Source organism: Schistocerca nitens, chromosome 12 (assembly GCF_023898315.1).
Source record: "Schistocerca nitens isolate TAMUIC-IGC-003100 chromosome 12, iqSchNite1.1, whole genome shotgun sequence".
In the NCBI taxonomy this organism is placed as follows: Eukaryota; Metazoa; Arthropoda; class Insecta; order Orthoptera; family Acrididae; genus Schistocerca; species Schistocerca nitens.
The window spans coordinates 121,978,582-122,005,921 of NC_064625.1; the positions used below are offsets into that span (position 1 = coordinate 121,978,582).

The 27,340-nt window shown below is 43.3% G+C and overlaps 1 protein-coding gene across 1 annotated transcript in view; it reads right to left on the bottom strand.

The window, feature by feature from the left end:
* Positions 1-585: 585 nt before the first annotated feature.
* LOC126214948 (poly [ADP-ribose] polymerase tankyrase-1-like) overlaps positions 586-27,340 on the bottom strand; it is a 40,113-nt gene continuing 13,358 nt past the window's right edge. The window contains exon 3 of the mRNA XM_049941585.1: positions 586-1,108. Coding sequence (XP_049797542.1) covers positions 586-1,108 — 523 coding nt within the window. The remainder of the gene's footprint in view (positions 1,109-27,340) is intronic.

Sequence of the window (27,340 nt, forward strand, 5' to 3'; positions counted from 1 at the left end):
CATACTAAAGATGGCTTAGTAAATACAGAGACAAATACAAAGTATAAGAGTTAAAGCTAAATAATACTGAAGAAATTTAAAATATAAGTCTCTCTTGAAACAGAGATCAGGACTAACGTGGTGTGAATACTGGTAATGATATCTCATTGTAACTACAGACATAATTGTTGAATAATTTGAATGGCAGATGCAGCAATAAATTCAGTCAGATCTCAGATAAAAGGGCACTCTAAGCATAGAGAGTATATGGCAGTAATCTAAGTATGGCAAAATTTACAGTGGTTTCAGATAGCACCAAACATGCTCCTACAAAACACTTTTCAGTAATCAAATCTACTAGGAAAGTGGTGTTCATTAAAAATGGAGTTTATCTTCATTGACATTTCTCACGATGGAAGGAAGTGTGCCTTTTGTTACTTACATTATTTTACAGATATTTCCCATTGTCATTCATGTTGTAATGTTACTAGAATAGTTACACATGATGCTCAAATATGCATATGAAGAATGACTGCAAGATTCACTTTTTTATGTTGTTTATTTTAAAAATAACGAAGATACATTTAGCAAAGTGTCTTTTTCGCTTTATGCCAGAGATTTCTGTGCAAATGTTACTTTTGAGTTAACAAGGTAATCAATCACCTGCTGGTGTTTATTTTCTCTGCTGAAGTCCAGTGGTGTGCGCCCATTCTTGTCCTTGGCCTCCCTATCGGCCCCCGCCTCCAGCAGCGCAGCTGCCGCCTCCCTCTGGCCATTCATTGCCGCGTAGTGCAGCGGTGTCCACCAGTTACTTTTCCTGGCGTCGGGGTGTGCGTGGGATGCTACCAGAAGCCGCACCATAGCCGGCTGGCCGTGCCAAGCAGCAAGGTGGAGCGGCGTGTTCTGGTCACTGTCCCTGGCGTCGACCTCTGCCCCACCACCCAATAGACACCTCGCTGCTTCGACTTGCCCCTTCCACGCTGCCTTGTGCAGGGCAGTCATGTTGCCGAAGAACATGTCCCTCGCCCTCACGTCGGCTCCTGCCGCCAGTAGTGCCCGCAGCTCCTCCATTGCCCCTTCCTTAGCTGCCTCGATCAGCCTCCCGCCCTTTTCCTCTGCAGTAAGGCTCCTGCACAAAGCAGAGAAATTTTCACATTTGAATACAAACACACACTTCTGGTGAACAAAAGTACCATGGAAGCAGAACTATGACCACTTCTTAAAACATATTTGCCTGGTGACAATATTAATTCTACCTTCCTCTTTGTTCTACAATGAAATCGTAAAGTCACTGTGCAGAAGACTGCAGACTACAGATGTAGGTTTCATTGGAAATTTGAAATAAATCTGGGTGAACACAAGTTGGCAGAACTCTTTCTTCATAAATATGTAACAGTTTTTTAATTTCCCATATTTTGGTTAAGTTGATAAAACAGGTTGAATAAGTTGATAAGCGATGCTGAATACAATTTACAGTGTTTAGATGTCCAATGTGTTTTTAAATTAGTGTGCTCTTAACTTAGGAATTTATTTTTCTTGTTGAGCATTTGTTTCAACAAGATGATAAATAGATTTAGTGCAGTAGTCATTTCCTGAAAAATTCCTGGAAACAGCTGTTCCTCATCGTGCTGGCTGAGAAATTTTGAGAGAGTGTCAGATGCTGAACAAACTACAAAACCTCCTAAACTAAACGAACAGAAGTTGTAGGATATTTCTGACTATGCAGCACAGCCCCGATAAATCAGGGTACAAGATGCCACTAGGAAAAGATATCACACTTCCAAACATGCATAAAGGGGCTAGGTAAAAACTGAAATTGTCTCCATATTAAGTGGCAGCTGGGTGTGACGGAAAGGTGCAAATCATGAAAAGTGAATCCATTATTCCAAACGGGATACTTGTTTTGTGGAGAGCAATGCCACTGATGTTCTTGATTGCACCTTCTACATAGACAAGGCCTGATCCTACCTCTCTAGCCATGTTAACACACAATACACACAATTATGGTCAATGGAGGTTCCTCATGGTGCACTTGAAACCTTACTGCATGATCATAATTGGATGACGATGGTGATGATGATGATGATGATGATGATGATTGGTTTGTGGGGCGCTCAACTGTGCGGTTATCAGCGCCTGTACAATTTCCCAACCTTTGCTCAGTCCAATCTCGCCACTCTCATGAATGATGATGAAATGATGATAACAAGACAAACACCCAGTCATCTCGAGGCAGGTGAAAATCCCTGACCCCACTAGGGATCGAACCCAGGACCCTGTGCTCGGGAAGCGAGAACGCGACCGCGAGTCCACGAGCTGCGGACGATCATAATTGGAGTGTGGGTAGAAATATCCAGACAGTGCCTTATTGGCCCATTATTTTTTGAAGAAATCGTGTACAGTGAACATTATTGTATAATGATTCGTGAATTAATTCACTGGCCAGTTAACGAAAGCAACCAGTGATGGCTTCAACTAGATGGTGTTACTGCATGCTCAGCTAAACACTGTGCACTTTCTGGAATAGTTTTTTGGGAAATTTGTGCTCTCAAAAACCCAATGATTCACTCACTCACTGGATATTACTCCAGTACACATTTGTCTTCGTGATGCTGCAAAATCTGAAGTGTACTGCTATCGACCACACACATTTTGTATCTTAAAAACTAAATTAACTATGTATTGCACAAGAATATCCCAATTAGATCTGCACAAAGTGTTTTCCTATAAAATTTTGCAAGGTCTGTACTGTACAGTTACCCATTGATGTCATTTCCAACATACCGGGTTAGAATTACTGAACTGTATGAAAAAAAAACAAATTAGTTACAAAATATGATGCACACACACTTTATTCAACATGTGAACCTCACTACAGATATTCAGATGTAGATTATGACATGTTCAATATACCTGCCATCAATGGCGGTGATACGGCACAGATGAATAGCAAAATACAGAAATCTAATCACATCTCTTGGTATGTAAGGAAAATTTCTTGACACACACACCCGTCAAAGCCACTGATTACCAGGAAACAATTTAGTCAAATTCTTTCTGATATGGCAATGTCGCTTAGACATATACTGTTAAAATTTGTTTGCTTTTTTTAAAATCTTCCTTCTTGTTGATCGTGAGACTGATTTCAGGTCATTTTCCTTACCTATCATCGTCATGTTGGAAGCCTAGACTCCCTGTAATGTTTTGAGGCTTGGTTGCAATGTCAGTTGCTTGTGACGTCGCTGACAGCAGCCATCAATGTTGAATCACGTTTTTTATTGATAATGGAGGTGTAATCCGTCCATTAATGTTGATTTTGCAGGCCTCGTCCATTATAAATCTGTCACCTATTTGTTAAATCCTGTTTGCACGTAACCATAATAAAACATTGTATATGTTGTCAAAGTCCACAAATATTAGATTAGTTGTAATTTGTAGACTGAGATGACATAGAATATATACATGTATATGATATCAATAGATACAACTGCCTCCTGTAATCAGTAAAATTATCAATCTATAATCATGCAGTGATGATCTGTATTAGTTCTTTGGGATTAACAGCTCTGGTCGGTTAATAAAATCTCTAGGAAATTTGTGTTCAACTATAAATCTTAATATATATATACATGTAAATCTTCTGCCTCTTATCTCTAACAGCTGCTCAAAAAATTCCAAAGTTATTCCATCAATGCTTGCTGCCTTATTTTTGAAACTGATTTGATCATCTCACAAATACCTTATTTGGTGAAAGAGAGTGTTATGCTGTCGCTCTGTCCTGCAGTAATACCGCCTGTAATGATGGCCTCCTGTAGCCCTGTTTGTCTCTGGATTCACGTACAGAGTGGAAGAATGCTTATAAATGTGTTGGATAATTGCTTCTTTTGTCCGATGCTGTGGTCCGTCCTTGTGTAATAAATTTTCTGTTGGTGCCACCTTTACCCTTCTATACTCCTGTGTAATGTGTAAGGCCTATGTTTGATCTTTAGTACAGTTATACGTTACAAATAATTTACTCACATCTGCATCACTACTCTGCAGTTCACACTTAACTGCATGACAGAGAATTGATAGAACATCTTTCAGACTTTCTCAACCATTCCACTGTCAAATAGTATGTGGAAAAATGAAAACAAATCTTTCTGTCCATCTTCTGATTTTCCTAATTTTGTCACTTCTCGCTGTATGAGTGGTAGTCAACAAAATATTTCCAGGTTCTAAGTAGAATGTTAGTGATTAAAATTTAGTGGAAACATCTCACAATAATTAAAACTCATATTTTAATGACTGAAATCACTAATCGCTTATCATATCCATGAGACTCTCTCCCTTATTTGAGATAATACAAAACTAGCTGCCCTTCTTTGAATATTTGCAATGCTCTCCATCATTCCTATCTAATGAATGTCCCATACCACGTAGAAATACTCCAGAACAGGCCGTGGAAGTGTAGTGTGGGCAGTCCAGCCGACAGATTTGTTACATATTCTGTGTTCTGCCTGTGAAACATAGCCTTTTGCTCACTTTACCCATAACATTTTCTATGTGATGGCTCCAATTTAAGTTCTTAGTAATTGTAATTTATTCTTAGCTGAACTGGCAATTTATAAATTTGTATGATTTTGTGTGTAACTGAAATGTAACAAACTTTGTAGTACTCAGGACGAGGACCTCACACTTTTTGTTGCTCAGGGTTTATTACCATTTTCTGTACCATGAAGATATTTTGTGTAAATCATTTTTTAATTTGTATTGATGTTCTGATTGGCTTTACTAGAAGGTAAACGAAGGCATCTGTAAAAATTCTAAAAGGATTGCTCAGATTTTCTTCTAAATCACTGATATAAATTAACAATGGTAGATGATCTCTAACACCTTCTTCTAGAACTACAGCTATCACTTACATCTCAATCGATGACTTCCCGCCAATTACTACGAACTGTGACCTATCTAAACTAAATAACTAGTCCAGTCACACAACTGAAGTGATACTCTATAGCCACGGAATTTGATTGGAAGTCGCTTGTGAGACATGGTGCCAAACATCTAGGAATATGAAATCAACTTCAGATTCCCTGTCGATAAAACTCATTACTTTGTGTAGATAAAGAACCAGTTGCGTGACACGAGGGTGACACCTTACGAATGAGTCAATACGTTGTTTCCTTTGATTTATCGTAGATCTTAAAGAATCCAAGTGCAAGTAGACAGGAATGGTATAGGTGTATAATTCAATGGACTAGCTCTAGTTCGTTCGTTGTGTATCGGTATGTCACGAGCAGCTTTCTCGTCTTTCAAGTATGGATTATTCATCAGGTTGACTCAAATGTGATAAGTGCAGTGATGTCACGCATTTAACGTACATAATGGGTCGGCGGTTTGTGGGTGCGGAGATAAAGCCTTACAGCATCCCAGAAGTGTTACATAATTTTCAGATCAGGTGAATTTTGTGGCTGAGACAGAAAAATGATTTCATTAACTTTTTCCTCAAATCACTGTTACACGATTATGGCCTTATGACATGGGCAGTTACCATGCTGGAAGATGCCATCGCTGTCAGAGAGAGAGAGAGAGAGAGAGAGAGAGAGAGAGATAAAACACGGCACGATGAAACTGGTCTGCAGAAATATACATGCGCTCCACAGCTATAAATGCGCCTTCAATTTCTACCGTACGTCAAAGCCCAGGTGGCTTCTCCCCACAACATAATACTGCCACCTTCATCATGCACCTGTTACGCAGTGCGTGTTTCAATCAACAATTTGCGTGGATGCCCACTTATCACGATTTGTTTATCAACTTGGTGTAGCAACATTCACGATTCATCCGACCACCTGATGTGTAGCGGGCCACTATCCTGTGTGAGCCTCTTCCTACTGCAACATACATCCCTACATCTATTTCAATGTGCCTGTTGTATTCAAGCATTGATCTCCTCCTACACTTTTTCTGCCCACACTTCCTTCCATTATCAAACTGATAATTCCTTGACACCTCAGGGCGTGTCCAATCGACTCTTCTTTTAGTTAAGTTGTGCCACAAATTTCTCTTTTCCCCATTTCGATTCAGTACTTCCACATCTGCTACTTGATGTTGTAATGCAATTTTCAGTATTTTTGTATAGACCACTTTTCAAAACCTTCTGTTCTCTTTTTGTCTGAACTGCTTATCGTTCACGTCTCAATCCCCATACGGTTACACTCCAAACAAATACCTACAGAAAAGTCTTCTGAAAACTGAAGTTTATATCAGATGCTAACAAATTCCTCATTCTCAGAAATACCTTTCCTAATCGAATTCCCTTGGGTTCATGTGATTTAAATCGACTACATTCCATTACTCTTGTTTTTCTTTTGTTTACATGCATCTCCTTTCGAGATATTAACAAAGTTCTTTGCTGTCTCTAACGTAAATAGTCATTGGCGTAACTCAAAATTTCTATCTCTTCTCCGTATACTTTAATCCCCTTTCCAAATTTCTACTTAGTTTCCGTCACAGCTTGCTCAACGTACAGACTGAATAATATCGGGGATAGGATGCACACCAGCCTCACCCACTTCTAAACTACGATTTCCCTTTCGTGTTTTTTTGTCATCAGTCTTCTGACTCGTTTGATGCGGCCCGCCATGAAGTGGGCCAACCTCTTCATCTCAGAGTAGCACTCGCAACCTATGTCCTCTATTGTTTGCTGGATGTATTCCAATCTTTGTCTTCCTCTACAGTTCTCGCCTTCTACAGCTCCCTCTACTACTATGGAAGTCATTCCCTCATGTCTTAACAGATGTCCTATCATCCTGTCCCTTCTCCTTATCAGTGTTTTCCACATATTCCTTTCCTCTCTGATTCTGCACAGAACCTCCTCATTCCTTTCCTTATCAGTCCACCTATTTTCAACATTTGTCTGTAGCACCACATCTCAAATGCTTCGATTCTCTTCTGCCACGGTTTCCCCATAGTCCATGTTTCACTGTCATACAATGATGTACCCCAGACGTACATTCTCAGAAATTTCTTCCTCGAATTAAAGCTTATATTTGATATTAGTAGACTTCTCTTGGCCAGGAATGCCCTTTTTTGTCATGCTAGTCTGCTTTTGATGTCCTCCTTGCTCCGTCCGTCATTGGTTATTTTACTGCCTAGGTAGCAGAATTCCTTAACTTCATCTACTTCGTAACCATCGATCCTAATATTAAGTTTCTCGCTGTTCTCATTTCCATTACTTCTCATTACCTTCGTCTTTCTTCGATTTACTCTCAAACCATACTCTGTACTCATTAGACTGTTCATTCCGATCAGCAGATCATGTAATTCTTCTTCACTTTCACTCAGGATAACAATGTCATCAGCTAATCGTATCATTGATATCCTTTCACCGTGAACTTTAATTCCACTTCTGAACCTTTCTTTTATTTCCATCATTGCTTCGTCGATGTACAGACTGAACAGAGGCGAAAGACTACGTACACTCTTTTTAATATGAGCGTTTCGTTCTTGGTTGTCCACTCTTATTATTCCTTCTTGGCTGTAGTACATGTTGTATATGAACCGTCTCTCCCTATAGCTTACACCTATTTTTCTCAGAATTTCGAACATCTTGCACCATTTTACATCGTCAAACGCTTTTTCCAGGTCGACAAATTCCATGAACGTTCTTGATTTTTCTTCAGTCTTGCTGCCATTATTAATCTCAACGTCAGAATTGCCTCTCTTGTGCCTTTATCTTTCCTAATGCCTAACTGATCGTCGTGTAGCGCATCCTCAATTTTCTTTGCCATTCTCCTGTATATTATTCTTGCAAACAACTTGGATGCAGGATCTGTTAAGCTGATTCTGCGATAATTCTCGCACTTGTCGGCTCTTGCCATCTTCGAAATTGTGTGGATAATGTTTTTTCCGAAAGCCAGATGGTATGTCGCCAGACTCATCATTTCTACGCACCGATGTGAATAGTGATTTTGTTGCTACTTCCCCCAATGATTTTAGAAATTCTGTTGGAATGTTATCTATCCCTTTTGCCTCATTTGGTCTCAAGTTCTCCAAAGCTCTTAAATTCTTTCTAATACCGGGTCCCTTATCTCGTCTAAATCGACTCCTGTTTCTTCTTCTGTCACATCAGACAAATCTTCCCCCTCATAGAAATTTTCAGTGTATTATTTCCTCCTATCCGCTCTCTCCTCTGCATTTAACAGTGGAACTCCCATTGCACTTCTAATGTTATCACGCTTGCTGTTAATGTCACCGAAGGTCGTTTTGACTTTCCTGCATGCTGAGTCAGTCCTACCAACAATCATTTCTTTTTCAATTTCTTCACATTTTTCATAATGTCGTTTCGTCTTGGCTTCCATGCAGTTGCTATTTATTTCATTCCTCACCGCTTGTATTTCTGTATTCCTGAGTCTCCCGGAACATTTTTGTACTTCCTCCTTTCATCGATCAATTTAAGTATTTCTTCTGTTACCCATGGTTTCTTTGCAGCTACCTTCTTTGTACCTATGTTTTCCTTCCCAACTTCTGTGATGGCCCTTTTTAGAGATGTCCATTCCTCTTCAACTGTACTGCCTACTGCGCTATTCCTTATTGCTGTATCTATAGCGCTAGAGAACTTCAAACTTATCTCGTCATTCCTTAGTACTTCCGTATCCCACTTCTTTGCGTATTGATTCTTCCCGACTAATGTCTTAAACTTCAGCCTACTCTTCATCACTACTATATTGTGATCTGAGTCTATATCTGCTCCTGGATACACCTTACAATCCAGTATCTGATTTTGGAGTCTGTTCCTGGTTATGCCTTACTATCCAGTAGCTGATTTCGCGATCTCTTTCTGACCATGATATAATCTAACTGAAATCTTCCCGTATCACCCAGCCTTTTCCAAGTATACCTCTTCCTCTTGTGATTCATGAACAGAGTATTCGCTATTACTAGCTGAAGTCTATTACAGAACTCAGTTAATCTTTCACCTCTCTCATTCCTTGTCCCAAGTCCATATTCTCCTATGAAATTTTCTTCTACTCCTTCCTCTACGACTACATTCCAGCCCCCCAACACTATTAGATTTTCATCCCCCTTTACATATTGTATTATCCTTTCAATATCCTCATACACTTTCTCTATCTCTGCATCAACATTTTACCTACATTTGAGTTCACTTACCTCCGACACAATTCATTCACAACTATACAGAATACTATTCTGATCTCGACTGACACTTGCAATAAATTGAGAAAATTAGACAGGTGCCGTTTGTGCTCAAATACAAAAGAGCAGCCTGCAGGGTTAGCCAGCATCTGCATTCCTGTTCAAGCACACATTTCTTGCGGTCTTAGCATATTTTTGTGCAACCGTATGCTGCACACCAGGCGGAATAACTTTGTCAAGGCTGCTCCCCCAAGGATCTCAGCAATTCGTCTACTGAAGGGGTCTCACTTCCACGTGGGTCTTTCAGAACTCTGTCAAGTTCTTATCACTGTATCATGCTTTCCATCTCACCTCCTCTTCTAATTCTACCGTATGCTTCTCAGGTTTAGCCTTCTTATGCAGACACACTACAAATTCTTCCCACTTTCAGCTTTCTCTCCTCTGCTTAGTAACGGGTTACATCTAAGCTCTTGATATTAACACAGCTGCTGCATTTTTCTCCAATTGACAGCATCTATGTTTCTCATATTTAAGCATATATCTACAGTCCAGTATTTGCCCTCTAGCTACTCCAACCCAGCTGTTTAGGAGTAACTGCCAGTCTCGTTTTTACATATCTATAATCCCTGTTATTCTTATGATGCATTTTTTTAATTTTCACTCATCGCCAACTAAATACACTACTGATCATTAAAATTGCTACACCACGAAGATTACGTGCTACAGACGCGAAATTTAACCGACAGGAAGAAGATGCTGTGATATGCAAATGATTAGCTTTTCAGAGCATTCACACAAGGTTGGCGCCGGTGGCGACACCTACAACGTGCTGACATGAGCAAAGTTTCCAACCGATTTCTCATACACAAACAGCAGTTGACCGGCGTTGCCTGGTGAAACGTTGTTGTGATGCCTCGTGTAAGGAGGAGAAATGCGTACCATCACGTTTCCGTCTTTGATGAAGGTCCGACTGTAGCTTATCGCGATTGCTGTTTATCGTATCGCGACATTGCTGCTCGCGTTGGTCGAGATCCAATGACTGTTAGCAGAATATGGAATCGGTGGGTTCAGGAGGGTAATACGGAACTCCGTGCTGGATCCCAGCGGCCTTGTATCACTAACAGTCGAGATGACAGGCATCTTATCCGCATGGCTGTAACGAATCGTGCAGCCACGTCTCCATACCTGAGTCAACAGATGGGGACGTTCGCAAGACAACAACCATCTGCACGAACAGTTCGACGACGTTTGCATCAGCACGGACTATCAGCTCGGAGACCACGGCTGCGGTTACCCTTGACGCTGCATCACAGACAGGAGAGCCTGCGATGGTGTAGTCAACGACGAACGTGGGTGCACGAATGGCAAAACGTCATTTTTTCGGATGAATCCAGGTTCTGTTTACAGCATCATGAAGGTCGCATCCGTGTTAGGTTGGTTGGTTGTTTGAGGTTTAAGGGACCAAACAGCGAGGTCATCAGTCCCTTGTTTCAAATATACTCCATTCTGCTAACGGGACATCTCAGAAAAGTCAGAACAATAAAACGGAAAAAGGGAAAAACGTAAAAGGGCAGTCACGTTGTCTTTGGTAAAAACAAATGAGGGAAGTCGGCAAGAGAACGAACCCAACACTATGCTGAAGCAGCATAGGCAAGACCACCTGTGACTTAAAAGGTACAACTGCTATAATGCAGAAAATACGTATGGGAATAAAAAGACTAACCAAGCCTTAAAAAAAAGGGTAAAAAAGATTAAAAGGGGAAGAAAAGAGGATTCCGGTCAGGTAGGTGAATCGGGAATCTCTGAACACTGCCTACAGTGGGAGACACCCAAACACTCACCGCCCTGCCCCAACACCAGAGAGATTAAAAACCTTAAAACTGAGAATAAAAACCACTCTCCCGGAGGAAACCGAGAACCAGAGAGACCATCCGGGAATCGTCAGCCAACATCAAAGGTAAAGTGTGGGGGAGTCTGTACTTAGCACGCAGAGCCGAAAGAAGGGGGCATTCAACCAAAATGTGGGCCACTGACTGGAAGGCTCCACAACCACATAGCGGGGGTGGCTCATCACGCAAAAGAAAACCATGGGTCAGCCTGGTATGGCCAATGCGGAGACGACACAGTGTGGTCGAGTCCTTTCGGGAGAGGCGAAAGGAAGAACGCCATGGGCCTGGTGTCACCTTAAGTGCACGAAGTTTATTAGACAGTGGAGTAGCCTCCCAAGAATTGGCCCATGACTGTGCGAAGTGGAATTTGATGTGAAGCCGTAAATCCGCTGCAGGAGGGGTTACAGAAAACGGGGGGTAAGTAACTGCTCCCCCAGCCAAACGATCAGCGAGCTCATTTCCTGGGATACCCACATGGCCAGGGACCCATAGGAAGTCAATGGAACAAGCAGCACGGTGAATATCAGCGAGATGGTCATGGATGGCAGAGACCAAGGGATGGCGCGAAAAACACCGGTCAATAGCAAGAAGGCCACTCATCGAGTCCGTACATAACAAAACGCGGTTGTGTTGGGATTGTTTAATAAAAGTAAGGGCCCGGGAAATTGCCATCAATTCCGCAGTAAACACCCCACATGTAGGTGGCAGCAGATGATTTTCCGTTCCAACAGAGGACGTGAAGGCATACCCAACATGATCAGCAGATTTAGAGCCATCAGTGTAAAAAACAACAGCATCCCGAAACTCCCATAAAATTTTGCGGAAAAAGGAACGGAACACCACCGGGGGGATGGAATCTTTCGGACCGCGGCGGAGATCCATCCGAATTCGAGGCCGAGGAACTAACCAAGGAGGGGTGGAGGGGAGGGAGCGAGGAAGACAGGACAAAGAAGGAAGCTGAAAATCACGGTAAAGAGACGCAAGGCGCAGCCCAACCGGTAAACCCGCCCGAGGGCGGGAGTCGGGTGGGCGACGTCCATGGTCTGGGAACAGGATAGAATAGGAAGGATGAGTGGGAGAAGAACGGATAGTGAGGGCATAAGACACCAGAAGCTGGGACCGCCGAACAGAAAGGGGTGGGATCCCAGCTTCAACCAGGAGACTATCAACAGGGCTAGTAGGGAAGGCACCGGTGGCCAAACGGATACCACGATGGTGGACTGGATCCAGCACGTGCAGTGTGGAAGGAGCAGCTGAACCATAAACTTGACAACCATAGTCCAAACGAGACAGAACTAGAGCACGATAAAGACGGAGGAGGAGGGAACGGTCCGCACCCCAAGAGGAGTGGGCAAGGAAGCGAAGGACATTGAGTTTACGGAAACATCCTACCTTCAGGAGTCTGATATGGGGCAACCAAGTGAGCTTGTTGTCGAAAAGAAGACCCAGGAAACGAAACTGTGAAACCACAGGCAATCGTTGTGCAGCGAGATAGAGCTCTGGATCAGGGTGGACCATAGTATGGCGACAGAAGTGGACCACCCGCGATTTTAAAGGAGAGAATTGAAACCCGTGTGAGAGGGTCCATGCAGAGGCACGCCGTATAGCCACCTGGAGCTGCCGTTCTGCAGATGCCATCGAGGAGGAACTAACCCAAATGCAGAAATCATCCACATACAGGGCAGGGGCGACCAAGGGACCGACAGAGGCCACAAGTCCATCGATAGCAATGAGGAAAAGAAGGACACTCAAGACAGAACCCTGTGGGATGCCCGTCTCCTGGGTCCGTGGAGAACTAAAAGCAGTACCAACTCGAACTCTGAATGACCGATGGATCAGGAACTGGCGGATAAAAGTCGAGAGTGGGCCCCGAAGACCCCACTGATGAAGGGTTAGTAAGATGTGATAGCGCCAGGCCGTGTCATAGGCCTTGCGAAGGTCAAAAAACACTGCAACCAAATGGCGGCGCTGGGAAAAAGCCTGCCGAACTGCGGATTCCAAGCGAAGTAAATGATCGATTGGAGATCGTCCCTCTCGAAAGCCACACTGGTAAGGGGACAATAGATCCCGAGATTCGAGGACCCAAGTGAGCCGACGGGCTACCATCTGTTCAAGTAACTTACAAACAACATTGGTCAAACTAATTGGCCGATAGCTGTCAACAGATAGGGGGTTCTTACCAGGCTTAAGGACAGGAACCACAATGCTATCCCTCCACTGAGAAGGGAAGTCACCCTGGAGCCAGATACGGTTAAACACCCAAAGAAGATGTTGCCATTGTGGAGCACTGAGATGTTGAAGCAGTTGGTTATGAATGGAATCTGGGCCAGGGGCCGTATCATGAGAAGAAGATAGAGCAGAAAGAAATTCCCATTCAGTAAAAGGTTCGTTATAAGATTCTGACTCACAAGTGGCGAAACATAAGATGAGAGCTTCAGCCTGCTGTTTTTGATGAAGGAAAGCAGCTGGATAGGAGGCTGACGCTGATGCCACTGCAAAATGGGTCTCAAGATGTTCTGCGATAACTAATGGGTCCGTACAAATGCCATCTGGGAGGTGAAGGCCTGGTAGGGTGGACTGCCGATGGCAACCTCGGAGAGAGCGAAGTGTAGCCCATACCCGTGACAGAGGGACAGTGGAACCAAGGGAAGAAACGAATCGTTCCCAACATATCTGCTTGCTCTGTTTGATTAAATAACGGGCTTTAGCGCGAAGGCGTTTAAAGGTAGTAAGGCTGGCTACGGATGGGTGCCTCTTAAAGTGTTGCAAAGCTCGACGGCGATCACGGATGGCAATGGTAATGGCCGTACTCCACCACGGGACTTGCCGGCGACGAAATGGTCCAGATGAGCGCGGGACAGCAAGGTTAGCAGCGCGAACAATCGCGTCAGACACGTCACGTAGGACGTCATCAATACAACCCGACAAAGAGGGAGAAAACGCGACCTGTGCAGTGTATAGAGGCCAATCGGCGCGGTGGAAAGACCAACGAGGTAACCTGTCCATCGGGGAGCGGGAAGGGAGCGTGATAATCAACGGGAAATGGTCACTATCACAAAGGTCGTCGTGTGGCGACCAGTGTAATGAAGGGAGGAGAAAGGGAGAAGAAAGAGAAAGATCAATGGCAGAAAAGGTACCATGACCGGCACTGAAATGAGTAGGGTAGCCATCATTAAGAAGGCACAGGTCGTGGTCTGCAATAAATTGGTCTATAAGAAGACCTCGTCTAGATGGAAAGGCACTGCCCCACAAAGGATGATGAGCATTAAAATCCCCAAGGAGGAGGAAGGGAGGAGGAAGTTGCTGAAGAAGGGTGGTTAAGGCAGCAGGTGTAAGAGTCCTGTCAGGAGGGAGATAAAGATTGCAAACCGTGACTGCAGAGTCTAAGTGTACCCTAACAGCAACCGCTTCCAATGTAGTTTGGAGAGGAATCCACGTGCTAGCAATGTCTGTACGGACCAACATACAAACGCCACCAGAAGCCCGCAAGGGTCCGACCCGATTTCGACAGAAAACACGGAACCCACGGAGGGTCGGTGAGTGAGCATCAGTAAAATGAGATTCCTGGAGAACCACACAAGCTGCAGAGTAGGACGAAAGAAGGGATTTCAATTCCGGAAGGTGACGATAGCAGCCATTACAATTCCATTGGAGAACCACAGAACGATGGTTTAAATGAGAGCTGAACACGCTAAATCCAGTCATACCGCCGGGTCCCCACCCGTCACCGACAAGGAGGGGGCGACATCCATGAATGACAGGTCAGAATCCGGTTGTGAAGTCGGGGAAGGGACCTCCGGTGACACCAGAGGCTCTTTGTCCCGGGACTTATGTTTCTTCTTCTTTTCAGGCTGAGATCGAGGAGGGCTGTGTGGCATAAAGGAGCCAGCTGCAGCAAGATCAGGAACAGAAAGAGACCGGGCGACCTGGGGGCCGACAGACCGCGGCTCTCGCGGTCGCCGCGCGGCAGCAGACCTTTGACCTGGAAGGTGCCGGGAAGGGGCATCCCGGGAGAGGCGCCCTTGACCGGCAGACGCCGAAGGAGTGGGACACTTCTCCGGCTGGGGAGGGGGAGCAGCGCCCAGAGAAGAAGGTGTGGGAGATGCAGGGGAGGGGGGAGGAGTGGGGTCCGGGATGGGGGTAAGGAAGGGGGAGGAAGGGGTGAAGATATAACCAAGGCATAACTAGATGGCATGGACACAGGGTGCAGTCGTGCATATTTCTTACGGGCCTCTGTATAGCTTAAACGATCGAGGGACTTATACTCCTGTATCTTTTTTTCTTTCTTATAGACTGGGCAATCTGGTGAACGTGGAGAATGACTACCATGACAATTTACACATACAGGAGGGGGAACACAGGGACTCCCCTCATGGAGTGGACGTCCACAGTCACCACAGAGAGGGTCCCGGGAACAGCGAGAAGACATGTGGCCAAAACGCAAGCACTTAAAACACCGCATAGGAGGTGGGATGTACGGCTTCACATCACAGCGATAGACCATAATCTTAACTTTCTCAGGAAGGGTATCCCCTTCAAAGGCCAGGATAAAGGCACCAGTATCAATACGATTATCTTTAGGACCCTTCTGAACACGCCGAACGAAGTGAACACCCTGCCGTCCGAGATTGTCCCGAAGTTCCTCATCAGTTTGAAGGATGAGGTCCCTGTGAAAAATCACACCTTGTACCATATTTAGAGACTGGTGAGGGGTAATGGACACAGGAATTGTGCCAAGATGGGTACAGGCACGATGGGCCGCAGATTGGGCAGCTGAAGCGGTTTTTATCAGCAACGAACCCGACCGCATCTTGCTCAGGGAGTCCACTTCACCGAACTTGTCTTCAATGTGTTCCACAAAGAATAAAGGTTTAACACTGGTGAAAGTATCTCCATCAGTCCTGGTGCAAACTAGATAACGGGGGAAAGGTTTTGCCCCTAGACGACGGGCCTGACCCTCTTCCCAGGGGGTAGCCAGGGAAGGGAAGGCCGAAGGGGCAAGAGAAGCAGCACTTGAGGAATCAGTACCACGCAGAGAGACGGCCGCAGAAGAACGGCCAGAGTTTTGGACCCGTATGCGTTTCATCTGCATAGCGTCCACCCTGATACCACCCACTCCGATCAGGGGCTCTCCTCACGGGCGCCACCCAGCCACAGCAAGGGCCGTCTGGCACGGCGGCCATTGCCGGGAGTTCCGATGCTCCAGGATGACGAGCAACCACTCCAAGGCATGCATGAGGAGGTCACAGCTCAGGTATCAGAAGTGTGATCCCTGTGTGTTCAGGGGGCTCAACCAAAAGGGTACATAGCGACCCCACCACACGGGCTGGCTACCGTGCTGGCTATGCACCCTAGCATCAGACAACGACGTGAAAGAAAAGGTGGAATGTACTAGGAGGGCGCGCGTCGGAGACACTAGGTAAGGTGCTCTTCCCCAAATGGCTCACACTACGGAAGAGAAATTTTGGAATGGAGGTCAAACCCCAGAGGGGGACCAAGGAATGCCAAAAGGAGGAGATGATTACGCAACAAAGCCGGAGTGTAAAACCAACAGAACCAGGAGGATAGCGGGGCCAACATAAGCAAGGACACCAATAGTGGGAGAGGAGAGGGCGAGGGGAAAGGAGGGGAAGGAAAAGGAAATGCAGCCCGGGAACAGAAAGAAGGCTGCAATGGCTCGGGGCCCCCTGCTCGCCACGCACGTATCCACAAAAGAGTTGTGGACCCCCTGGGGGGCATCCGTGTTGGGCGACATCGCGGTGTACGCACATTATAAGCGTGTATTCGTCATCGCCATACTGGCGTATCACAAGAAGTGATGGTATGGGGAGCCATTAGTTACACGTCTCGGTCACCTTGTTCGCATTGACGGCACTTTGAACAATGGACGTTACATTTCAGATGTGTTACGACCCGTGGCTCTACCCTTCATTCGATCCCCGGGTAACCCTACATTTCAGCAGGATAATGCACGACCGCATGTTGCAGGCCCTGTACGGGCCTTTCTGAATACAGAAGATGTTCGACTGCTGCCCTGGTCAGCACATTCTGCAGATTCCTCACCAATTGAAAACATCTGGTCAATGGTGGCAGAACAACTGGCTCGTCACAATACGCCAGTCTCTACTCTTGATGAACTGTGGTATCGTGTTGAAGCTGCATGGGCAGCTGTACTTGTACACGCCATTCAATCTCTGTTAGACTCAATGCCCAGACGTATCAAGGCCGTCATTACGGCCAGAGGTGGTTGTTCTGGATACTGATTTCTCAGGATCTACGCACCCAAATTGTGTGAAAATGTAATAACATGTCAGTGCTAGTATAATGTATTTGTCCAATGAATACCCGTTTATCATCTGCATTTCTTCTTGGTGCAGCAATTTTAATGGCTAGTAGTGTATCTCCTACGTTATCCACGGGTTTCTACTGTGCCTTGTGTTTTAAGCAATATGATCTTCAGCCTGATGGCTTCTGTCTCGGGTTCTTCAGCCGACGATGGTTTCATAGTTTTTCTGATGTTTCGCCAGCACGAGTGACTGGCACCGTCAAAGCTTCACCTTCCATTGGGGACTGGAAACGAGCTCGCAGCCGTTGATTATACGAATGCGGTCCAACGTCCAGTGGCTTTTCAGTCATCATTTACGTGCCGTTCCCTTGGTACCTGCAACAGTCGGCTGCAAAATGGTTCAAATGGCTCTGAACACTATGGGACTCAACTGCTGTGGTCATCAGTCCCCTAGAACGTAGAACTACTTAAACCTAACTAACCTAAGGACATCACACACATCCGTGCCCGAGGCAGGATTCGAACCTGCGACCGTAGCAGTCGCACGCTTCCGGACTGCGCGCCTAGAACCGCGAGACCACCGCGGCCGGCAGTCGGCTGCAGCACGGGAATCTGATCAGTTCACGATGAGGCTTTCTTCTTCGTTGTTGAAGCTGTTCTCATGTTTGTGTGTTTCTTTAAATTCTCTAAAAAAGTGAGTGTAAAAGCTCTTCTCTACAGCAAGAACTACCGTGTCAGAGAATTACTACGTGGTCACTTTCACATAACACATGCTTCGCCATGGCCTGTTGCTCCACCTGCCACAACCTGCATTACCACTTATCTTCTGCGATTCTGGTGTTGATTGGTCGTCCAGGCAAACCAACATAACTTTCCCACATGTGCATGATGTGTGTTATATTCCCAACATGGAAACTGGGTCCTTTTTCTCCTTTGCCGTCCTGAGACATTCTTTTATGTTCTTCGTCGATTTATACTCTTTACACCGTGTTAGCGCAATATACGGTCGATTCAGAAAAATTCTACCAGACAGCTTGCTCCTTCACGCCTTACCCTAGTACATGTTGTCCTACCATCTCTCTATTCTTTTTCTCACTATCCAATTCCAGTCTATGACCATTAATTTTTGTCTTCATTAACTATATGTATCTTTTTATCTCCTCATACACTCTCTGAATCATCATCTGAGGGCCTGGCTTGTATGTGAACTTTTTTATTACTTTGGTGGGTGTGATTTCGAGTCTATCTTGGATTTAATAATGTGTTCACTATGCAGGTCCTCGTAGCTTACCTTTATTCCCATTTTCTGATACATTATTAGATCTATTCCAATGTGGAGTGTTCGGTGTTGATAACTCTGTTCTCACCTCACCAGAACTCTTGTTCTTCCAGCTATTGCACTTCAATAATTCCCAGCATATCTAACTTCAAGCTGACCATTTCCCTTAAATGATAATTAAATCAAGACCCTACGCTGTCGACAGGCGTTGATATACATCAACGGGGACAGTTGGAAATGTGTGCCCCGACCGGAACTCGAACCTGGGATCTCCTGCTTGCATGGCAGACGCTCTATCCATCTGAGACACCGAAGGCACAGAGGATAGTGCGACTGCAGGGACTTATCCCTTGCACGCTCCCCGTGAGACCCACATTCCCAACTTAGTGCCCTCACACTACATTCGTAGTGCCCCTGCCCATTACACTCATTACTCGCGGCAGACAATCTTACCGAGTCCCGTAAGAGTTCGGGCAATGCGTGTGCATCCAGCAGAGAATAAGGAGGTCAATGGCCGCTTAGCCTTAACTGTATGAGGATGGTATCTGTTCTTTTGGACTGTCCGCAAGAACACATACCATCTTCATATACGAGTATTTCCCTTAAATTCTCTGTCCTACCTTCCCGATTAAGTGATCTAATATTCCGCTCTCTTGTCTGTGTAATGCTACTTTTGTTTGTCCCAGATAACTAGTTTACCTCTGGAATATTTTATCAAAAGGTATGAAGCCATATAGTAGAGCTGCACACCTTACAGATAAACGTAACAGCCGGTAGTTTGCCATTTGCAGTATCAGCACAGCAAGAAAATGTTAGTTACTTAAATTATCTATATGTAGGGGCTATGAAAGTGATTGTATTCAGCACACAGAAAGTTTGAATAAATTTTCACTCGATCACAATTTTTTCAAGTTTTATTAAATTACATGATGTATTTCGAAACCTGTGGGTCCATCTTCACGTACAAATCGCCTAACACACAATTTAAATTTCCTCTTGAGTGAGGTGAAATACATTTTCCGTTTATGAGAAAGTTGCATGTTAGCTTTTGTGAATGAAGCGTGAAAAATGTGAGGAACAGTAGACTAGACAATAAAAAACTTAACAAACAAGGAAGAAAATTTTTAACGTTTTGGGGACAGCACATGTAGGTTTACACATTTTGTCATCACATATCACATCACTCAAGACAGAAATTTGTTTACACATTTTAAAAACGTTTCACAGATGTAGTTTAGCCTAATATAATCAAAGATTAAGTCTACCTCATATTGTCAGAGATCTGAGTTTTAACTTATGCTCGGAATACATATAAAATAAGTCTTTCAAATAACTAATATAATTATCACTAGCGAAATCTGTCTTAATGTAACATGGATACTGGTTCTCTGACTTTGTGGAGGTATATTTCCAGCTATTCAAACAGATTTATGGTTTTATCATTGGCTTCATTGTGTAGTACCACCAAATTTTCTTCTATCCTGTTGATAATGTGTTTCATTTGTAGCATTTGTTGTGCAACACCCGATTTTTCAGAGTGGTTGAGTCTGAGAGCATGTATGTTCTTGGAAACAGGTTTTGAAACATCTGCCAGTTTTCCCTATATATTAAGCAAGACAACTTGTGCATGGTATTTTATACGCTTCAGTGCTATTGAATATCTAGTTATCTACTCTTACAATGCGAGCTAGTTAGAACACCAGGCATATACCTCCACAAAATGAAAAGCCTGAGTCTATGTCGATTTCGCTAGCCATAATTATTTTAGTAATTTTAAAGACTTACTTTAAACTTATTCCTTGCATTTGACAACAGATCTCTAACCCTATGTGATACCTTGCATCTCTGATCACGTCAGCTTAAATTACACTGCGAAGTATTTTTCAAATGGCATAATCAAATTTGTGTCTCTAGTGGTGTGATGTGCAATGAGAGAATGAGTAAACCAACATACGCTGTCCTCAAATGATTAAAAATGTCCTTCCTTGTTTGTGTAATAGATTTTTCATTATTTTTTCCACTGTTTCTCATATACTTTTTGCACTCAGTTCACGAAATACAAAACGTAAGGCGTAACCTCTTCATAACAGGAAAATGTATTTCAATTCCCTCAAGAACAAATGTAAATTATGTATTACGCCATTTGCACCTGAAGATGGACCCGCAGCATCCAAGATGCATCATGTAATTTAACAATACACTAAAAATTGTGAAAGAAGCCATTTATATTCAAACTTTCAGTGTACTTCATTTGTTAGCTTCACGTTCCATGTATCATTAGCACGATAAATCTTAATGGTGTGGAGCATATCATTTTACATTCACATCCAAAATTAATTTGTAAATATGGCAACTTGCTGAACATTTATAAGTGTTTTTTATTTATTATTAATAAATATCCAGATGAGAGTAATTCCTGCCCGCCACCTTGTACACATGACAATACCGGAAATTCTTCTACAGAATAGAAAAAGTTTTCAAGGAGTTACAGTTTCTTTCCAAATTTTACTTTGCTCTCTGTCACATATTTTATATCACTGAGTAAATTTTCAAAAGTTTTAGTTGCACTATTGTGCACCCCTTCTTCTGATAACGACAACAATGTGCAGCAATTACTGTTGTGCTTTCTTCTGCTACTTTAATATGTGCATCATTGTGTCTTTTTGAAATGCAGTGTATTATTTACAACAAATAATGTGTGGTAATAATTATACTGTGAAGCAGGAAGCCACTTCCACGAACCATACACCTTGCCGTCAGTGGAGTGACTTGCATGCAGTGCATTATTTACAACAAATAATGTGTCGGAATAACTATACTGTGAAGCACTAAGGCCCCCCATGAACCATGAACCTCGCTGTCAGTGGGATGGCTTGCATGCCTCAACGATACGGACAGCCATCCTGTAGGCTCAACCACAACGGAGAGGACAGAAAAACATGTGCATCTTTAAGAGGGGCAGCAGCCTTTTCAGTAGTGGCAGGAGCAACAGTCTGGATCATTGACTGATCTGGCCTTGTAATAGCAATCAAAATGGCCTAGCTGTGCTGGTCCTGCCAGACTACAGCTGTAGCTTTTCCTGAGGGCATGTACCTCTACTGTATGGTTAAATGATGATGGGTCCTCTTGGGTAAAATATTCCGGTGGTAAAATAGTTGTCCATTTGGGTCTCCAGGTGGGGGACTACACAGGAGGATCTCATCAGAGAAACAAAACTGGTATTCTATGGATCGGAGTGTGGAATGTTAGATCCCTTAATTGGGTAGGTAGGTTAGAAAATTTAAAAAGGGAAGTGGGTAGGTTGAAGTTAGATATAGTGGGAATTAGTGAAGTTCAGTGGCAGGAGGAACAGGAATTCTGGCCAGGTGAATACAAAGTCAAATAGGGCTAAGGCAGGAGTAGGTCTAATAATGAATAAGAAAATAGGAATACCGGTAAACTACTATGAACAACATAGTGAACACATTATCATAGCCAAGATAGACACAAAGCCCACGTCTACCACAATAGTACAAGTTTATATGCCAATAGCTCTGCAGATGGTAAAGAGATTGAAGAAATGTATGATGAGATGGAAGAAATTACTCAGATAACTAAAGGAGATGAAAATTTGCCATGGAGGGCTGGAATTCGATAGCAGGAAAAGGAAGAGAAGGAAAAATAGTATGCCAATACTGAAACTTCCTGACGGATTAATTCTATGTCAATACTGATTGGCGAAGAAATGAAAGAGAAAGTCACCTTTCAAAATTTTGCACAGAGCATAATTTAATCATCTCTAACACTTGGTTTAAGAATCATGAAAGAAGTTTGCATACCTGGAACAGACATGGAGACACCGGAAAGTTTCAGACTGTTGATCTAATGGCAAGACAGATTTTAGAACCAGATTTTAAATTGTAATAAATTTCCAGGGACAGATCTTGACTAACTGCAATTTATTGATTATGAACTGTAGATTAAAACTGAAGAAATGGCGAAAAGATACTAAATTAAACAGATGGGACCTGGATAAACTGAAATAACCAGAGCTTCCACAAGCTGCGACATTGTCGCGAATAAAACAGTGAATCGTATATACAATAAGTATCCTTTAATTTACGTCTATGGTCATAAACTTTTGGTAACAGATTACCGGTTTCGGTCTATAATGAGCATCATCAGATCTGTTTTATAAAAACAAAGTCCTATTGTACTGCAGCCATAGTGGCATCGTCAAATGTTAAATGCAAAATCAGCACCTGCATCGTCAAATATATATAAATAACATCATATGCACGAGTCATTTTGTCAGTATCACTACTGTTCAAAACAAACTGCCGTACAGTAGCGACAAGATGTTCGTGTTGTAAGTTCACTAGATGTCTTGGCTGGCCATTTCCCACTTTTCCCCGATTTCGAGCATAAATTGTTCTTGGCCTGTACTTTTAATATTTTAATGTACTTTTTTTAAAATTATTTTCAATCTTGTGCCTTCAGTGTAAGACCTCATAGCTCTATATTCTCAAAGTTTCACATTTTTAATATCTTAAGACATTAATTCAGTTTTTGCTACTTTATTTCCAGTTTTGTAGTCTAGTATTTTATCCCTTTTACATGCCACTATTTTAACACAAGTTTTCACGTAATTTACTTTTTGTAATTTTAGCATATGGTCCTCTGTTGTTAAGCCTATAGCATCCCTGCCCTTCCTGGCTTCTTCCACACTCTTAATACGTATCACTCCATTCTATAATTTTACTGTTTTATGACGTTTACATTTTACTCTCTCACTGTTCTATACTATTGGTACTTGAACAAGAAGCTTTACATAATTATGCATTCTATAATTTTAGCGAGATCCCCCTTGTTCAACTCATGACCTCTCCACTGTTCTTCTCTATCTCCTTTCCCCTCTCCCCTCACTATTTCCCTCCCCCCCCTCCTCAACTACAAACAACACCACTTTAAAACATAGACTGCATCTGCAAAACACTACACTCTGATATGTGCTTCTCAGTAAAGAAGATGGGTTGCTGATACAGCTACGCAGATAAATTTTACATTCAAGTACACTACTGGCCATTAAAATTTCTACACCAAGAAGAAATGCTGGTGATAAACGGGTATTCATTGGACAAATAGATTATACTAGAACTGACATGTAATTACATTTTCACGCAATTTGGGTGCATAGATCCTGAGAAATCAGTACCCATAACTACCTCCGGCCGTAATAACGGCCTTGATACGACTAGGCATTGAGTCAAACAGTTCTTGGATGGCGTGTACAGGTACAGCTGCCCATGCACCTTCAACACGATACCACAGTCTGTAGGCAGACACAAGTCTTCAATGATTAATTGAAGAGCGTAAAATAAAGGGGGATACGATAGTTGAAATCTGTAATGCGCTTATAACGTATAAAAGGCATTACAGAAATAAAAAGCGATGAAATAGAACACGAAAAAAGTGGGACTGTTGAAAAGAGGAAGAGTTAAGTGACGGTAGTTGACATATGCTGAAGTGCCAATATTCTAGACATCTAGAGTATGGAGGATACCAGTTCTCCAGCAGGTGTCTTAGGCCTTCTCCAAATCGAAACCCACGGTCACAGTCTGGGATTTCCGTAGAAAACCGTTCATGAGATGGGAGGACAAAGTAACTAGATGGTCAACTGCAGAACACCGTGCTCGAAAGCCGCACTGTGCATTCGTTAGTAAATGGCGAGACTCGATCCACCACACCAGTCGGGCATGAATCATACATTGCATCACCTTGCAAATGCAGCTGGTAAGAGAGATGGGGCGGTAGCTATAAGTAAGTTTCTTGCCCTTACTGAGCTTAGGTATGGGTGTGATGCCCTCACGCCAGCGTCCAGGAAATGTGCCCTCAGCCCAGATGCGGTTGTACGTGTTAAGCAGAAAGTACTTCCCCGCAAGAGAAAGGTGCTGCAACATCTGAATATGGACGGTGTCTGGCCTTGGGGGCGGAGGATCGGGATGAACTGAGAGCATGATCTAGCTCCCCCATAGTTGGGGCGGCATTGTAGCACACACGATTCGGAGAAAAGAAGGGTACCGCCAGAGCCTCCTCTGCTCGTTTCTGATGTAGGAAGGCAGAGTTATGGTGGGAAGAGCTCGAAACTTCCGCAAAATGCTGGTCCAAGGTATTGGAGATAGCAATAGGGTATCAGGGTAGGGATAACATCGTCTGCTATTCTGAGGCCGGAAGTGGGGGCATGGATGTTGGTCCCAGAGAGCCGCCAGAGGTTGGCCCACACGACAGAGGAAAGGGTGGAACTGTTAAAAGAACTAGTATTTTGCAGCTGTGACTTATCAAACTGATAGTTTGTAATAAACTCCATTAATACGATTTGCTTGAATTGTTGCCCAGCGGTCCGAGAAAGCAGCTCTCCTAGGCACCCTATATAGACGAGTGAACAGAAAATAACAAGGGCTCAGGTTACTACTGACTAAGTTTGACACTCTGAAAGAATCAGGATAGCATAGTTTTTGCGCCAGTTTGTGATCACAGATGAAAGTTTGGTGCACTAGTATCAGGGGGAAAAGTCGTGTCATCATTGTTCTGGGATGCGAAGGGGATGCTGTTGGTAGATTATCTTCCCACTTGGCAAACAATTACTGGAGAACACTATGCTAACTTTCTGGACAAATTACAACAAAATATAAGCGAAAAAAGAACTCGTTTAACGAGGAAGAAACTCGTCTTCCATGAAGACAATTAGGGCCTGCTCACTTGTGCCGTTGCCATGGCAAAATTACACGAACTGAGGTATGAACTCTTGCACATCCACCTTATTCATCTGATATGGCTCCGTCAGACTTCCTTCTCTTCCCAAAACTGAAAATTGTTCTTGGTGGACGAAGATTCACTTCAAACGAAGAATCGATAACCGGAGTTGACAACTGTTTTGCAGGCTTGGAGGAAACTCATTTTCGAGATGGGATCAAGGCACTGGAACATCGTTGGACCAGGTGCACCAGTCTACAAGGAGACTACATTGAAAAATAAAGTTTCAGTGGTGTAAGTACTTCTTTTCTGTTCCGTTCTGATAACTTTTCAGACCACCCTCATACTTAAAAATTCAGATGCAAAATTGCCACCTGCAAAAGTTGGGGACAATATTCGCATCCGTAATACCGCACGTATTGGTAGAATTCAGATGTGATGCAGTCCTTCAACAAAGGAAATAGCTTACAATACGTTAGTTCGTCCAGTCTTAGAGTATTGTTCGTCTGCATGGGACCCTTACCAGTTGGGTCTGATTCAAGAGATTGAGAAGGTCGAAAGAAGAGCGGCAAGATTCGTGACTGGTACATTTAGCCACCGCGAAAGCGTTACAAATCTCATAGAAAGTTTGAAGTGGGACGGACACTCTTGCAGATAGACGACGCGCTAAACGGAAGGGGCTGCTCACTAAATTCCGAAATCCGATCTTCGCCGAGGATGTAGAGCATATATTAGTACCACCAATTTTCAAATCGCGCAATGATCGCCATTCAAAGATAAGGGAAATTAGAGCTCGTACTGAGGCGTTCAGTCATTTTTCCCTCGCGCGATCCGCGAGTGGAACAGAAGGGGGGGGGGGGGGGGGGGGAGGGGATATGACTTTGGCGCGAATTGTGACCTCCGCCACACACCGCTTAGTGGCTAGCGGAGTATATCTGTAGATGTAGATGTTGACAGAGGTGGTGGGGATCCCAGAAGCATTCTTGCCTTAGTCATGAACATCGAAGCACTTTCCACAAGCTGGGGCTCTATTCTGCACAAGAACTTTCTCACACTGGAATCCGTGGCCAAAGAAGAAAACTCATTACGAACCACATCATCTTCACGGTCACTGACCAGTGGCCAAGGATATAATTGACGCAATTGCTCTACTAAATGCACCACAAATCGCTGCAAATGCAGAAATAAGAAAATACTGTGTAATTCCAAATGTCATAAAAGCTTAACTTGTTGTGATAACTTAACACTGGTTGTATTAATAAAAGAATCCTAAAGTGAATATACTGTATAAAGTTTACATTCTTACAAGGGAGATTGAAATTATACATATTCATTCACTCTTTATTTAACTTCTGATTCTGGCCAATCTGTCTACACCACATCGTAAACTGGCCGGCCAGATACTGAACTCGAGAAAATATCGGAGATTGGCCAGTGAGCTTACAGCGATGTTGGGCATTTCCTGACGTATACAATTTGAAATTGTTCAATCAAATTTCCTTTGCTTCTTCTTTCAGAGTTTGGTCGATTGGTCTCAGCCACTTTGTGAACTGACCGACCGAATACTGAAATCAGGAAAAGATTAGACATTGACCGGCCAACGTGACTTGGCTGGCCATTTCCCACTTTTCCCCGATTTCGAGCATAAATTGTTCTTGGCCTGTACTTTTAATATTTTAATGTACTTTTTTTAAAATTATTTTCAATCTTGTGCCTTCAGTGTAAGACCTCATAGCTCTATATTCTCAAAGTTTCACATTTTTAATATCTTAAGACATTAATTCAGTTTTTGCTACTTTATTTCCAGTTTTGTAGTCTAGTATTTAACCCTTTTACATGCCACTATTTTAACACAAGTTTTCACGTAATTTACTTTTTGTAATTTTAGCATATGGTCCTCTGTTGTTAAGCCTATAGCATCCCTGCCCTTCCTGGCTTCTTCCACACTCTTAATACGTATCACTCCATTCAATAATTTTACTGTTTTATGACGTTTACATTTTACTCTCTCACTGTTCTATACTATTGGTACTT